Source organism: Pelophylax lessonae (assembly GCF_965119305.1).
Source record: "Pelophylax lessonae genome assembly, chromosome: 5".
Taxonomy (NCBI): Eukaryota; Metazoa; Chordata; class Amphibia; order Anura; family Ranidae; genus Pelophylax; species Pelophylax lessonae.
In genome coordinates, this window is record NC_138772.1 from 220,826,197 (window position 1) to 220,843,618 (window position 17,422).

The 17,422-nt window shown below is 35.9% G+C and overlaps 1 protein-coding gene across 5 annotated transcripts in view; it reads right to left on the reverse strand.

Moving 5' to 3' along the window:
- IKZF1 (IKAROS family zinc finger 1) overlaps positions 1-13,238 on the reverse strand; it is a 184,043-nt gene extending 170,805 nt beyond the window's left edge. For all 5 annotated transcript variants that reach the window (XM_082259859.1, XM_082259857.1, XM_082259860.1 and 2 more), the window contains exon 1: positions 13,059-13,238. In XM_082259859.1, the coding sequence (XP_082115985.1) occupies positions 13,059-13,203 (145 nt within the window). In that variant the 5' untranslated portion in view covers positions 13,204-13,238. The remainder of the gene's footprint in view (positions 1-13,058) is intronic.
- Positions 13,239-17,422: the final 4,184 nt, after the last annotated feature.

Below are 17,422 nucleotides of genomic sequence, written 5' to 3' on the forward strand. Positions count from 1 at the left end.
GAAATCCTCCTAAAAAGGTTGTACATGTTTATCTGCAATCTTCTCTCCTCACATACATACATATAAAGTCCAGAATTTATAAAGCTTGTCTGAGCATTCAGAAAAAAAAGGGGACGGAGAGCTGAATTCACGCTCTGCAGAGCTCAGTGAGGAGAGCTCTGAGAACATATTGCAGCGAAGGGACACCCCCCCCCCCCCTCCTTCTCACACAGCCTGTCAACTTTTTCTCTTGGTGTCAGGAAAAGCTGTCAGAAGTGACACATGCTGATGATAGCAAAGGAGCAATGCAGCCGAAAGAAATTAGACTTTGTGTTAAGACAAGTACACACTATAGAGGGAAATGCTTTGTTCATATTTCATGCCTGAGGCTTACAACCACTTTAAGAGCCGGTTCACACTACTTCGACTTGTCAGGCGACTTGGTCACCTGACAAGTAGCACTCCATGCAATGGAACCGTTCTAATCAGAGCGACTCAAGTCGCTCCAACTTAGAAATGGTTCCTGCGCTACTTTTGGGCAAAGTCGGAGCGACTTGCATTGACTTTTATTATAAGAAGTCGTTTGCAAGCCGCAATGAAGTCATGCTGCCCGAGCGACTTTAAATTCGGGGTGACTTTGAGTCGCCGCGGTGTGAACCGACTCTAGGACAAAAAATTCTGGCCAGGTAAACTGTATCCCCTTCTTTAGGACCTAATCTGACAAGACTGTACCTTGAACAATAAACAAATGACCCACTGTATTTGCTTTAGATTTTTTCGTTTTTTAAGTTGAGGGGGTACACATGATGACAAAATTAGATCAAACACATGATGAAGATCACATTTATGTCTCTTGTATTGGTTAAATATACAGTAAGACTAACACATCACACCACTGAAAGTTTATTCAGGATGTGTTTATAAAGAAAGCTGTGCCCTAAATGAAACTATAACACCTAAAAAATAAGTAGGCTGCTATGAATGACCTCGTTTTCAAAATTCTATTCGATTGCTTGTCTTTGACTTCCACAATTTCAGAGTAACTGACCCACAACAAGCTTGCAGCATAGTGAGGCCAGGACACTATACTTGTGCTGCTGGACCCCTTGATCAACTTATTGAAGGCAATGGGTGTGATTCATTTAAAGATGTAGACAAAATAAATAAATAAATAAAAAAAACACCAGTACATTTCTACAATTAATGAACATTTTCTTGTGCTTTCTCCATGCAAATACAGAAAAGTACCTAATGATCTGAAAGAAATCCCTATTTCCTCTGACAACACAATGCTTTTAAGGGCCTTAAAAATCCTGAGCAAAGTTGTCAGCCCTAACTAGTGAAAAACAGAATTCCACCAATCTCCCATCTTCTCTAACCCATGTACATATATTTCTTTCTTACAAAACAATGGTGCTGTACTAACTCCCAAACGTCAGCCCATACATGGTGTGTAGAGAAAAGGCTTTTAGGAAATGTAGTTTTGGGGGCATGCATTTTAGAAGCCTGGGAGAAAGCTGAAAAAAAGTCTAGGATATGCCCTAAAGGTGGTGACAGGGGTTAGGGTGAATTTGTGTAATACCTGGACAAATACAATAAGTAGAGAATGTTCAATTAGCAAAGTGAATGTTCACTTAAAACAATTTGGGTATGAAGCAAAAATAATAGAAAACAAGGCCATTAAACATTAGAATATCAGTCAGACATACAGGAAAACTTGGTCAGCTATAAACCAGTGCTGCATGGTTAAATGTGTTTGGAGTTCAACTAAAATGTGCTGTTCAGTATAGGCGCATTAAAGGAACCACATAAGTTTAATCATTTTAAATAGAACATTGGAAGCATTATGGTACTCCTATGAAGCCTGTTAAAAAAATGATCCACCAATGCTAGCGTAGTTTGCTTTTTTATCACCAGTCGCAAAGATTTGTCATCTGTTTTACAAATCTGAGATCAACTAGGGATCGATTATTTTCTCTACATAAAAGAAAAAAATGGAAATGCTGTCAGGGTAAAATAAAAACATCTTGTCAGTTTCTACAGTGTGCCAATTATGACGCCAACATTCTAAAAGTATTAAAGATCAACCAATCCCTAAGCAGGTGTAGAAAAGGAGCTGGTATGTTTCCACCTCTTTAAAAATACAGGATAGTTTTTACTCTGCAGATCTTTTCCCATAACTTAGAAAAAACACTGTAAGTGGGAATGGTTGCTTTCATTTTGAACTCATCAGTGGAATGCTGGAATATTGACTTCACAAGCAATGTTAGGTAATGCTGGCTGGACATACGGGTTGATTTACTAAAACTGGTGCAGCTCTGCATGGTAGCCAATCAGCTTCTAAATTCAGCTTGTTCAAATAAGCTTTGACAAAAAAAAAAAAAACTGGAAGCTGATTGGTTTCTATGTGGAGCTGCACCAGATTTTGCACTCTCCAGTTTTAGTAAATCCACCCCAGTATCTTCATATCCTTCTATCCATTGCAGATTTCACTGTATATCATCTTGCTGACTGCTTTACACATATATGACACAGCAAGAAAGGGGCACCTAGCTGCCGCATATTTGTGACCTCAATGGCATGAGGCTGTGCGCTGAGAGAACGCTCACCGCGCACTCCCAACACACTGATTGAGCTGTCACTGGCAGCTTTTGGTTATGGCTTCTAATTGGGAGCCAGCAGGATGGACTCCCAATCATGTGACTGATGTCAGAGACAATCATAGCAGTTACATAATATGGAAACTGCACCGCCTTCAGGGTGTTAAGGGGTTAAAGTGTATGTAAAGCCAAAATCTATTTTTCTGAAAGTTTGGTGTCATGTCTCAGTGTATACAGTTCTTAAAGCGGAGTTCCACCCAAAAATGGAACTTCTGCTTTAAGGCCTCCTGACCCCCTGACATACCCATATGGCATGTCATTTTTTGGGGGGGCACAGGTACCTATATTTGACAGGTACCCGCTCCCACTTCTGCTCGGGCCACCTTCTACTCTCCCCCTCCCTCCCTGCTATCTTTTGGGACATGTCACAGGTCCCAGAAAATTGCCCATCCACTCAGTACGCGCAGCGCAACTCGCGCATGTGCAGTGCGCACTCGGCTGTGAAGCCGCAAGCTGTCACAGCCGGGGTGCCCACACTAGAGATGCTGGTGCCGTAGGGAAAAGAACGAGAGAGCCCAGGCTCCCGCCAGCCGCATCGCTGGATCGTGGGACAGGTGAGTATGTGTTTATTAAAAGTCAGCAGCTAGACTTTGAGTCCCTGCTGACTTTTAATAAACACAAAAACGGGTGGAACTCTGCTTTAAGCAAATCTTTTTTTGGGAATCTGGTGTGACATTTCCTACATGGAGATCTTTCCAGTAATAGTGCTTGTTGCAGGTTGACAACACTATGCCATGTGCCATGTGTACTCCTTCCTTCCTCCTTGAGTTGCCTATCGGGTCTATCAGATAGGCAACCCAACATCCCACTGAAGGAGTCTGCATGGCAGACTGACCAGTCTGCTGTTAATTATGAAGCAGTGGATTAGTAGTATCAATCTGTTCAGGAAATACTGTTACCTGTTGGCTCTCCAGGTAAGAAACATCACAGTGGATATACAAAAACCTATTTGCCTAAGAAAACATCAAGTGAGGAATGATGGCAAACACAGTGAAAACAGATTAAGGCTACATTCACAGGGGCCACTGGCGGATTTTATTCATTTGCGATTACATGCAGATAGCCATGGACAGATCATTTGTTAGTAAAGGTTTCCTAGCCACAGTTGTTCACATACACCTGTGATTCCAGATGCAAGAATCCACTGTATATACCTAACTGACCCGTAAATGTAACCTAACGGTTTACTACAGCAGCTCACTGCTGATAATTCAGACTAATAATCAATGACATGAGATATTTAATGAGAAAAGGACACCAAAAATAAAGTCATAATTTACTGATGTCATATGGGGTAAAATAAAGTGAACTGCAACTACTTTCACTTCACATCCAATCATTTTTTTTACCTGATCAGATGTGTAGAATCAGTGAAGGAGCACCTTCATTTCATACATTAGTAAATCAGGCTCAGGTTCACTTGATTTCACAGTCTAGCAAATCAGCCCTTTGTTTTCAGATATTTGTGTGACGTGAAGGTGCTGTGTATATGTTAATTCAATTATAAGAATGACTGCTGTGTACACTATACTAAACAAGGAACTTTACTGTTGTAATTCGTTTTAGCTATCTCTCGGAAACACACACACACACACACACATATATATATATATATATATATATATATATATATATATATTCTTTTTTTATTATTTTTTTTTTTATTTATTTATTTATATTATGTGTGTGTTGCTATTGAAAAAGCACTGCCTCTATGCCTTGCTTGTAATTATATAAATAAGAGGAGGTAGTCATATACTGTATGCCCATTTCATATGCAGCTTTACATAATAGTGTTGAGTGTTGCACCTTGATGATCCTCTTATCTCACTGTATTAATGGCTACAGCTTTCTATTACTAAAACAAGAATAAGGATCAATGCAACCTACTAACACCGTTTTAACTGTTTCAAAAAAATATTGGTGGTAAGTTGTCTTGATCCTTATAACTGCTTTTGTCATATAAGCTTTTAAGAAACAGTAAAAATTGCTGTCTGTATGGCCAAGAAAAGTCTACAGGGCAGTGACTGTTTTACTGATAACAGCTGATTCTCTGCAGTTCCTAAGGACTGAAACAACCACAATGCTCCTGGTAGCCAGAGTTGCCTTTTTTACCCAAAATTATAATATGATTTGATAAAGCTGACATATGACCTGTTGAAATGTGTGAAGCGTGAGTTTTAACGTCCAAACTTTTGCTTAGTTTTGGACTGATATCTGGAGATTCTTTAGAGAGATTTTCCCTGACTAATGGCCCGTACACACGATCCGAAAATCGGACGAAAAATAACGCTTGTGAAAAGATCGGACGATAGACTGATCGTTAGTACACAGCTTACGAGAGGCGATCACGACAGTTCACCCGATATTATCCGGTCGTGCAAGCATAAAAATTTTGATCGTATTATAACACATCATACGATAATTGTATTGTCTGTATGTTGTTCGTCCGAAAAAAATGGTGTGCAGTAGACAGCGCATGAGCAGTAGACATAATTTCCCCTCACACTCTACAACGTGGTTACGCATACCGGAAGCTTTTGAATAATCATTTGATAAAATTCGTATCGTAAGTAACTTCTCTCATTTGCGAATATAATTGAGAGTTCCTAGCAACCAAACAAAAACGGACGGAACGTCGTCCGATTTTCGGATCGTGTGTACTGGGCATTACTGTCTTGGTGACAATGGTTTCACCAGATCAGTGCCTACAATGTAACTGATTAGGATATGACAAGGACCTCACTGATTTCAATGTGTGCAATTTAGGGATGGAACTGACTTTTTTAAACATCCTGACATTTATGCTTGACTTACAACTCGAATCAAGTCCTAATGTTGCTCATGACAACCTCTAAACAAGTGCTGAGCTCTAAAATATTAACTTGCTTTCAAGCATTCTAAGTACCTTCTGACACCCTTAATGCATGAAGCAAATGAAATGCTACCAACTGTATATCCTGTATATTCCTCTTACCATTTTTAATTGCTTATTGGAGTTTCTTTGACCAGTAATGGTGAAAACCTCTATTATATAGGCAGGTAGGTATATTTATTTTTAGCTAAATACATCTATTTTCAACCATTTTAAAATGTTATAAAACGAAAAGCTCTAGCAGTATTTGCACCTTAGCATGTATGTATATATTCAGTTTTCAGAGGTATATAGCTTTTATAACTGTTTTGAGGCTTTAAGACTTACATGGTATTCTATGCCACATGCTACAACAGAAGTCTTAAAAGCCGTAAATGCATACGGCATAACTGCAACAACAATACACAATTTTTCTTTTGCATAGCAGGAATGCCAACAGGTCTTTTTATAGTAATAATAACTCTTGCATATACTTACAATTTGACACAAAATATTGGCATTTGCATTTACAGTACAATACTTTTAAAGTTTTACATATTATTCTGACTGATAAAGAATCACTTGTATTACAAAAGGTCATCCTTAAAGCTGTATTTTTACTATCCATATTATATTGATCTTGGAAGCACAAATACCAAGTTAATAAAATGAAAAATAAGAAGGAAATTTGGCTCCCCTCACTTAATTGGGTATAAAAGAATGACACACTTGAAAAGTTGACAGAAAGCGAATCTTACTTTATTAAATCATCCACTTAAGAATTTTGTTTTAAAACTTATAACTGATTAATACTAATCAATTTAATTTGCAAATATATAAATATTTTATATACATATATTATTCCTATTTTACTCATATAATCACAATGCACTTTCTCAATCCAATTTCTTGTAAATACATTTGATTAACTTTCTTATCTATCTATCTATCTATCTATCTATCTATCTATCTATCTATCTATCTATCTATCTATCTATCTATCTATCTATCTATCTATCTATCTATCTATCTATCTATCTATCTATCTATCTATCCATCTATCTATCCATCTATCTATCTATCTATCTATCTATCTATCTATCTATCTATCTATCTATCTATCTATCTATCTATCTATCTATCTATCTATCTATCTATCTATCTATCTATCTATCTATCCTTGATAACTTCCTAAAACAACCCTGCTTATTTTTTCTCCAGTTCTCCATTTTTGGTGGATTCTTTTTTTCATGTTCTGCATAGTGTTTTTTTATGGTAATATGAATTATTATTATTATTGATACAAAGTATTGTCATCCTAGTACATCAACTGCTTGTGAGCACAGGTAAAACCATATACTGCACAAAATAGGTTTTCCAGATAAATACTTCAAAATACTTTCTCAGATGTTGTTTTTATAATGTATTACAAAAAATGTGCCATGATTAATAGTGACAATTATGGACAAGTAATCATTAGGAGAAATATAGATCAATAGATAGCAACTTAGAAAAAAAGATAGAAAGATGGAGAAAGATGTGTTTTCCTCCGTAAACTGTTATAACAGTAAAACAAAAGTTGTGAAGCTGATGTAAAAATTACGCAAATTGCCAAATAAATATAAATGCCATACGAACAACATTCTAACCTTATGTAAATACCCAATAATTCACATTTACACATAAATAGTCTGATTCTGCCTTACTGACCGAAAAAGATTCTTCAAACTTTTATGTCCACTCTACCTGCCTTCACTGACACCAGATAAAAAACATTGATTTCTCAAACATTCCAAAAAAATAGATCCAATCAAGAATATAAACAGATCGCAAGAGGAATGGAGGTTTGCTCATAAAAACTTCTCCAAATATTTTAACCATAGCTGTATTATGTCAATGTCCCGACTACTTCTGTGTTAGATAGTGTAGTCTGCAAACAGAACCTAACCTTTCAAAACTCATAACAGAATATGAAGAAAATAAATAAGCACAAAACAGTTTGCAAACAAGTCCATTGCTTCTGTAAATGTTTAGATAAACACATTTCAATTAAAATGTGTTCACTTTTTACTGTTCATACATTCATGTGAGCTGTACAACAAAACATCTATCTATCCACTTATCTATCCATCCCTCTTTTTCTGATTGATAGATAGATATATAAATATACTGTACAGTATTTGAAAAAAATTATATATATATATATATATATATATATATATATATATATATATATACATATACACACACATATATATATATATATATATATATATATATATATATATATATATATATATATATACATATACACACACATATATATATATATATATATATATATATATATATATATATATATATATATATATGAGCACAGCCTACTCCTAATCAGAATTCCATTATGCTATTAGTAACTTTTTCCAGCACTCCACAAAAGAGGTATATATATGTACAGTATTTGTAATAAACAAACACTCATGCAAAATATATATATATATATATATATGTATATATACACATATATATATATATATATATATATATATATATATATATATATATATATATATCCATGTTCCTTCCTTCCCCCTTCTATTCCCACCCATACTTGCTCGCAAAGTACACTATAACTTGTAAAAACCTATACATAATCAGAATTCTATTATGTTTTAAGTAACTTTTTTTTTGCCCTTCATTGAGACAATACTAACTTGTCCACTGAGCATTCTCTCTCCCACTGTGTATATATATTCCACTGAGCATTCTCTCTATCACTCTGTGTATATATATATCGTGTGTGTGTATATATATATATATATATATATATATATATATATATATATATATACATATATATACACACGAAACTATATCCTCCCTTTTTATTCCTGTCTATAGTTGCTTGTAAAACACATAATAAATTGCTCAGCCTATACATAATCAGAAAGTTTTTAGTAACTTTTCCAGCCCTTCATAACACCTATCCACTGAGCATTTTCATATAACCTGTTGAATAGACCCCAGCATGTCTATGCTAAACCTGTTCTAGATGAAACTTTGGATGCCAGACAATCCATCCATTGAAATTATGAGCCCAGTAAGTACAATACATTTTTTTAATATTTTTCCTTATCAATATTTTCTTTTTTTTTTTTTTTTTTAGTACTTCGTTATCAATCTAAGTGAATTAGTACTTTTTTTTTTTTTTTTTTTGATCAATCAAGTTTATTTGTTTTTTGTGTGTTTATTATCAATCTAACTTATTCAGTACTTTTTTTTTTGTCAATAGAGTACTTTTTTTGATCAATCTAACTTATTCAGTGTTTTTTTTTTTTTTTATTTACTTATTTGTTATTTTTTTGATCAATCTAACTTATTCAGTATTTTTTTTTCTTTTTTTTTTTATCAATCTAACTTATTCAGTATTTTTTTTTCTTTTTTTTTGATCAATCTAACTTATTCAGTGTTTTGTTTTTTTTTTAATTTATTAATTTGTTATTTTTTTTTTATCACAATCTAACTTATTGAGTATTTTTTTTCTTTTTTTTTTTCATCAATCTAACGTATTCAGTACTTTTTTTTGATCAATCTAACTTGTTCAGTACTTTTTGTGATCAATCTACCTTATTCACTACTTATTTTTGATCAATCTAACTTATTCAGTACTTTTTTTTTTTAATCAATCTACTTTATTCTGTACTTTTCAATCTAACATATTCAGTACTTTTTTTTTTTGATCAATCTATCTTTATCAGTATTTTTTTATGGATCGATCTAACTTATTCAGTACTTTTTTTTTAATCAATCTAACTTATTCAGTACTTTTAACAGCAAGGTAACCGTCCATACAAAGAGTATAAAGAGCTGTAAGCAGGCAGGCACATCGAGTATCACATAGTATAGATTCTACCTATGTTGGCAAACTTGCTGAACCTCATGTGGAGGGAAGATACAATGTAACACACAGAAGATCTATCCATGCTGACATGTATTAATGTATGATCCATCAGTAGAGATTGGATATCATGACACAGAAGGTAGAATACACCTGCTATGGGAATGTTATATCGAGGAATATTGCAGGTGATGGAGAAGTAATGAGGAATATTGCAGGTGATGGAGAAGTATTGAGGAATATTGCAGGTGATGGAGAAGTAATGAGGAATATTGCAGGTGATGGAGAAGTATTCAGGAATATTGCAGGTGATGGAGAAGTAATGAGGAATATTGCAGGTGAGGGAGAAGTAATGAGGAATATTGCAGGTGATGGAGAAGTAATGAGGAATATTGCAGGTGATGGAGAAGTATTCAGGAATATTGCAGGTGATGGAGAAGTAATGAGGAATATTGCAGGTGAGGGAGAAGTATTGAGGAATATTGCAGGTGATGGAGAAGTATTGAGGAATATTGCAGGTGATGGAGAAGTATTCAGGAATATTGCAGGTGATGGAGAAGTAATGAGGAATATTGCAGGTGAGGGAGAAGTATTGAGGAATATTGCAGGTGATGGAGAAGTATTGAGGAATATTACAGGTGATAGAGAAGTAATGAGGAATATTACAGGTGATGGAGAAGTAATGAGGAATATTGCAGGTGATGGAAAAGTATTGAGGAATATTACAGGTGACGGAGAAGTGTTGAGGAATGTTGCAGGTGATAGAGAAGTATTGAGGAATATTGCAGGTGATGGAGAAGTAATGAGGAATATTACAGGTGATGGAGAAGTATTGAGGAATATTACAGGTGATGGAGAAGTAATGAGGAATATTACAGGTGAGGGAGAAGTATTGAGGAATATTACAGGTGATGGAGAAGTATTGAGGAATATTACAGGTGAAGGAGAAGTATTGAGGAATATTACAGGTGACGGAGAAGTATTGAGGAATATTACAGGTGATGGAGAAGTATTGAGGAATATTACAGGTGACGGAGAAGTGTTGAGGAATATTACAGGTGATGGAGAAGTATTGAGGAATATTACAGGTGATGGAGAAGTATTGAGGAATATTGCAGGTGACGGAGAAGTATTGAGGAATATTGCAAGTGACGGAGAAGTATTGAGGAATATTACAGGTGACGGAGAAGTATTGAGGAATATTGCAGGTGATAGAGAAGTATTGAGGAATATTACAGGTGATGGAGAAGTATTGAGGAATATTGCATGTGATAGAGAAGTATTGAGGAATATTACAGGTGATGGAGAAGTATTGAGGAATATTACAGGTGATGGAGAAGTATTGAGGAATATTACAGGTGACGGAGAAGTATTGAGGAATATTACAGGTGACGGAGAAGTATTGAGGAATATTGCAGGTGATAGAGAAGTATTGAGGAATATTACAGGTGATGGAGAAGTATTGAGGAATATTGCATGTGATAGAGAAGTATTGAGGAATATTACAGGTGATGGAGAAGTATTGAGGAATATTGCAGGTGATGGAGAAGTAATGAGGAATATTACAGGTGATGGAGAAGTATTGAGGAATATTACAGGTGATGGAGAAGTATTGAGGAATATTACAGGTGATGGAGAAGTATTGAGGAATATTACAGGTGACGGAGAAGTATTGAGGAATATTGCAGGTGATGGAGAAGTATTGAGGAATATTGCAGGTGACAGAGAAGTATTGAGGAATATTGCAGGTGACGGAGAAGTATTGAGGAATATTGCAGGTGACGGAGAAGTATTGAGGAATATTGCAGGTGATGGAGAAGTATTGAGGAATATTACAGGTGATGGAGAAGTATTGAGGAATATTACAGGTGATGGAGAAGTAATGAGGAATATTACAGGTGATGGAGAAGTATTGAGGAATATTACAGGTGACGGAGAAGTATTGAGGAATATTACAGGTGAGGGAGAAGTATTGAGGAATATTACAGGCGATGGAGAAGTATTGAGGAATATTACAGGTGATGGAGAAGTAATGAGGAATATTACAGGTGATGGAGAAGTATTGAGGAATATTACAGGTGATGGAGAAGTATTGAGGAATATTACAGGTGATGGAGAAGTATTGAGGAATATTACAGGTGATAGAGAAGTAATGAGGAATATTACAGGTGATGGAGAAGTAATGAGGAATATTACAGGTGACGGAGAAGTATTGAGGAATATTGCAGGTGATGGAGAAGTAATGAGGAATATTACAGGTGATGGAGAAGTAATGAGGAATATTACAGGTGATGGAGAAGTAATGAGGAATATTACAGGTGACGGAGAAGTATTGAGGAATATTACAGGTGAGGGAGAAGTATTGAGGAATATTGCAGGTGATGGAGAAGTATTGAGGAATATTACAGGTGATGGAGAAGTATTGAGGAATATTACAGGTGATGGAGAAGTATTGAGGAATATTGCAGGTGATGGAGAAGTAATGAGGAATATTACAGGTGATGGAGAAGTAATGAGGAATATTACAGGTGACGGAGAAGTATTGAGGAATATTGCAGGTGATGGAGAAGTAATGAGGAATATTACAGGTGATGGAGAAGTAATGAGGAATATTACAGGTGACGGAGAAGTATTGAGGAATATTACAGGTGATGGAGAAGTATTGAGGAATATTGCAGGTGATGGAGAAGTAATGAGGAATATTACAGGTGATGGAGAAGTATTGAGGAATATTACAGGTGATGGAGAAGTAATGAGGAATATTACAGGTGATGGAGAAGTATTGAGGAATATTGCAGGTGATGGAGAAGTAATGAGGAATATTACAGGTGATGGAGAAGTAATGAGGAATATTGCAGGTGATGGAGAAGTATTGAGGAATATTGCAGGTGACGGAGAAGTATTGAGGAATATTACAGGTGATGGAGAAGTATTGAGGAATATTACAGGTGATGGAGAAGTATTGAGGAATATTACAGGTGACGGAGAAGTATTGAGGAATATTGCAGGTGACGGAGAAGTATTGAGGAATATTGCAGGTGACGGAGAAGTATTGAGGAATATTACAGGTGATGGAGAAGTAATGAGGAATATTACAGGTGATGGAGAAGTATTGAGGAATATTGCAGGTGATGGAGAAGTATTGAGGAATATTGCAGGTGATGGAGAAGTATTGAGGAATATTACAGGTGATGGAGAAGTATTGAGGAATATTGCAGGTGATGGAGAAGTAATGAGGAATATTGCAGGTGATGGAGAAGTATTCAGGAATATTGCAGGTGATGGAGAAGTAATGAGGAATATTACAGGTGATGGAGAAGTATTGAGGAATATTGCAGGTGATGGAGAAGTATTGAGGAATATTGCAGGTGATGGAGAAGTATTGAGGAATATTGCAGGTGATGGAGAAGAGTGACATTCCAAGTGATGAGACTTTGGAGTGAGCTCAGTCAGTCATGTGCATTCTTCTAATATAAAAGTGCAGGCTTCCCATGTGTTCTTATGTATGTGACTGTCTATATATTAGTATAGTGTGTATGTGGTATACAGGTTGTATATAATAAATGGAAGTGAGTGTAAATAATAGGAAGACTAGTGTAAAGCAAGTAGAGAGGAATATTTGAATAGTAGAGGACTGGTCCTGTATAGGAGGACGGTGTGCACCTACCTGCTCTCCCGTGTCCCAGCTGTAGTCCGCTCTCCCAGTCCCGCCCGGCAGTGGCTCCATGTGCTCCTCTGAGAGGCGCCCCAGGATGAAGCTCTCCTCTCAGTCCCACCCCTTTCCACTCCACTTCCTCATTCCAGTGCAGCATGACAGCCGAGCGTTCTCCAGCCTGGCATCCCCTACTCTGCTCTGCCCGGCCAGCCGGCTCCACACTGCCATTTAATAGGGGAGCCGAGCGCTGCCTGCGATGTCTTGTCACATGAAAACACACCCTCCCTCCCCTCCTGGACATTAATCACACACGAGATAATCCCAGTCCTCTGCACAGCCCCAATAAGGGACCTTTTATTTTACAGAAAGAGCACGATCATTTCTTCTCCCATCAATCTCTCCTAAAAGGAATAAATCGATCTATATCGATTCAACAACCCATTCTATTGGCACGCCCCACATAGGAATTGGTTTTTAATTGATAGTTGGAATATAGGATGATAAATTACCAATGACATCTCTGGTTTTAACATGCAATCTCATAATCTGAGCAATCAAATATACAATCGGATTCATGATCCAAGTGTCTGCCGATTGATGCAAGATGATCAATAATTTTCCACCCTGGGCAATCGACACAGTTTCATCGAATCTGATCTAAATCGAGCCAATCAATCAGTGGGGAAGTTATGTCTGATCAGTTATGGACAGGACTAATAAGGGACCTTCAGGTGTTATTAATATAAAGATCTAAAATCTATAGATTGCAAGCTCCATGAGCAAGGCAATCCTATTCCTTCTGTATTGAATTGTAATATAACTGCGCTGTCTCCTTTTTTATTGTAAAGCGCTGCATAAACTGTTGGCGCTATATAATACCTTTTTAATGATTATAATAATATAGGTCTGACCCTATTAGATTGTAAGCTCCTTGAGCAAGCCAATCCTATTCCTCCTGTATTAAATTGTAATATAACTTCGCTGTCTCCCTTTATATTGTAAAGCGATGCGTAAACTGTTGGCGCTATATAATACCTTTATAATGATTATAATAATATAGGTCTGACCCTATTAGATTGTAAGCTCCTAGGAGCAGTTCCCTCCTTAACCCTCTTGTATTGAATTGTATTGTTGCTCTATTGTCCCACTTTGTATTGTAAAGCGCTGCACAAACTGTTGGCGCTATATAATACCTGTAAAAGATAATTATAATATAGGTGGCCCTATTAGATTGTAAGCTCCTTGAGCAAGCCAATCCTATCACTTCTGTATTAAATTGTAATATAACTACGCTGTCTCCCTTTATATTGTAAAGCGATGCGTAAACTGTGGGCGCTATATAATACCTTTATAATGATTATAATAATATAGGTCTGACCCTATTAGATTGTAAGCTCCTAGGAACAGGGCCCTCCTTAACCCTCTTGTATTGAATTGTATTGTTGCTGTATTGTCTCCCTTTGTATTGTAAAGCGCTGCGCAAACTGTTGGCGCTATATAATACCTGTATAATGATATTAATAATATAGGTGGCCCTATTAGATTGTAAGCTCCATGAGCAAGGCAATTCTATTCCTTCTGTATTGAATTGTAATATAACTGTGCTGTCTCCCCTTATATTGTAAAGCACTGTCCAAACTGTTGGCGCTAATTAATGCCTTTATAATGATAGTAATAATATAGGTCTGACCCTATTAGATTGTAAGCTCCTAGGAGCAGGGCCCTCCTAACCTTCTTGTCTTGAATTGTATTGTTGCTGTATTGTCCCCCATTGTATTGTAATGCGCTGCACAAACTGTTGGTGCTATATAATACCTGTATAATGATAATAATAATATAGGTGGCCCTATTAGATTGTAAGCTCCAAGGCAATCCTATTTCTTCTGTATTGAATTGTATTGTAACTGTGCTGTCTCCCTTTTTTATTGTTGGCCCTATATAAATCCTGTATAATAATATAGGTGACCATAAACACATCAAAAAATGATTGATTTTTTTTTTTTTTTTTTTTCGGATCAGTCTTTTCCAATAAGAATACGAAAAATCAATCCCAATAGGAATAATCGATGGTTGAGAACCAATTAGATTGATATTCCGCACACAGGGAAATTAATTTTGATCAATAGCTGGAAGATACGTTTGTATGTTATCAAAGGCAACTCTAGTTTCACCATGCTATCCAATAATGTAATCGATCAAAATACAGTACAGTCTGATTCATGATCAAAGTCTCTCAGTAATGCCAATCGAAGCAACACGATTAATAATTTTTCACTCTGGCTAATCAAGTCAGTTTGATTGAATCCGATCTAAATGGAGCGGAAGGGAAGTTGAGTTTATTCCATTGTGGATAGACTTAATAAGAGACCTTCACTTTATATAAATACAAAGATCTAACATCTAAAGATGGCCATAAACACTTTGATAAATAACTGATAATTTATTATTATATATCATTTATAATTTATTTGAGAATTATCTGATCAATCTCTCACTATATATAAATATACTTTATATATATATATATATATATATATATATATATATATATATATATATATATATATATATATACCTGTATATTCTGATATATATCTCAAATATTCAATCTATGGTCAAGAACCCATTGGATTGATATGCCACACAGGGAACAGGATTTTATTCGCTAGTTGAAAGTTACAATCACAAGTCATGAAAGGCATCTCTGCTTTTAATGTGCAATCTTATAATCTGATTAATTTGAGCTAATTGATCAAAATGCAATCGAATTATGACCCTAGCATCTCAGTGCTGCCGATTGATTTAGCATGATTGATCGTTTTCCCCGGTATGATCAAAACCAATCTAAATCAAGTCTTAGGTTGGCCATACACAGAGTGAATTTCTTTCCTGCAACCAGACATCCAACACAGACAGTGTTGATGCGGGAATTCCTGCTGCTGGGCCATTGTCTTCTCCCAGCAGGGATGGCTTCCAGTTATTATTGCTTGCAGCTATAGCAGCTGCTAGCAATAATCACAAGAGGATCTGGCCGGCTGGTTGTACCCAATTTGATTGAACGATCAACTTGGTGCATTTAGCCTGCCCATTAATGGTTTGAATCCCAGGCGGTTCAGCAGAAACCGGCCGAGATTCGAACCGTGTATGGCCAGCCTAAACCAATGGTGAATATATCTATTAAATTGTGGCCAGACCTAATACAACATGATACAATCTCATAATCCGATCAATAGAAAGGTGATCAGATTCATGACAAATCATCTTAGTGTGGCTGATTGATAAATTTTCACCCTGGTCAATTGACGCTGGTCTAAATTTAATCTAAATCGATCCGAAATAAAGTTATACCTATTAAATTGTTTGCAATTCATATGTTTTAATTCGATTTACACATCAGTGAGATAATATCATAGTCTGCATGGTCACAATAAAGATCTAAATAGTAATAATAATAATAATAAAATAAATAATATTTCTATAGTGTTTTTCTCCATAGCGACCAATTTGTCAGGTATTACTTTAAGCCTGGGTGAATTAGATGTCTTTAGTCTGTTGTTAGAAACTTCCATAGAGGGAGCTTCCCAGACAAAGGATGGCAGTGAGTTCTGTATCGAAAAATATAGTTAATTATATAAAGAAGCAAAATTTTCTGTTCTTTCTTTACACTGAACTTCATGAGCAATTTATGCAATATAGCATTCATTTTATCCTTATTTTCATTATTGCAAATATTTCATTGAAATAAAAATTCTCATCACTCATTGTTCAGCAGTAACAGTAGGTTCTGTACTAGGCAGGAACATAAGGAAAAGAAAAATAGTTCTCCCTTTCTGCCGTATGTACTTATTTATCGGAAGTCAGAAGAGTTCAAGCGTATCTAAACCCAAGAATAATAATTGATAGTATTGGAGCTTACTGGGTCCTAAGATGATGACAGATTTAGTTTTCTTTTTTCATGCTTTTTATACATTATTTTAATCTGGTATTCCTGCCACTAACTCACTTTCTGTCCTAGGGTGACAACAATGCCGAGCAGCATTGTCCACCTTAGACAGGGAGTGTGTTAGGACTACATTACGTTGTGTTAGGACTACATAACATACCCCTCTCCTCTCCATAACGGGGGGTATTTTGTAGCCCACAGAGATAGCTGGGAACAATGATAACAGATAACACTCTAGAGTAGACATTAATCAGGGTGAGGGGGATGAATCGGCGCTAGTCTCTTAAAAGAATATAATACTCGGTATAGGTATCTTAAATGAATAAATCATATAGAAAGTGGATCATGCACATCAATTCCCCATATGAATAAATCCAATAACAAAACTGGACTAGAAATTCTTTCCAAATGGCATGAAAAAGTGATGGGTGTC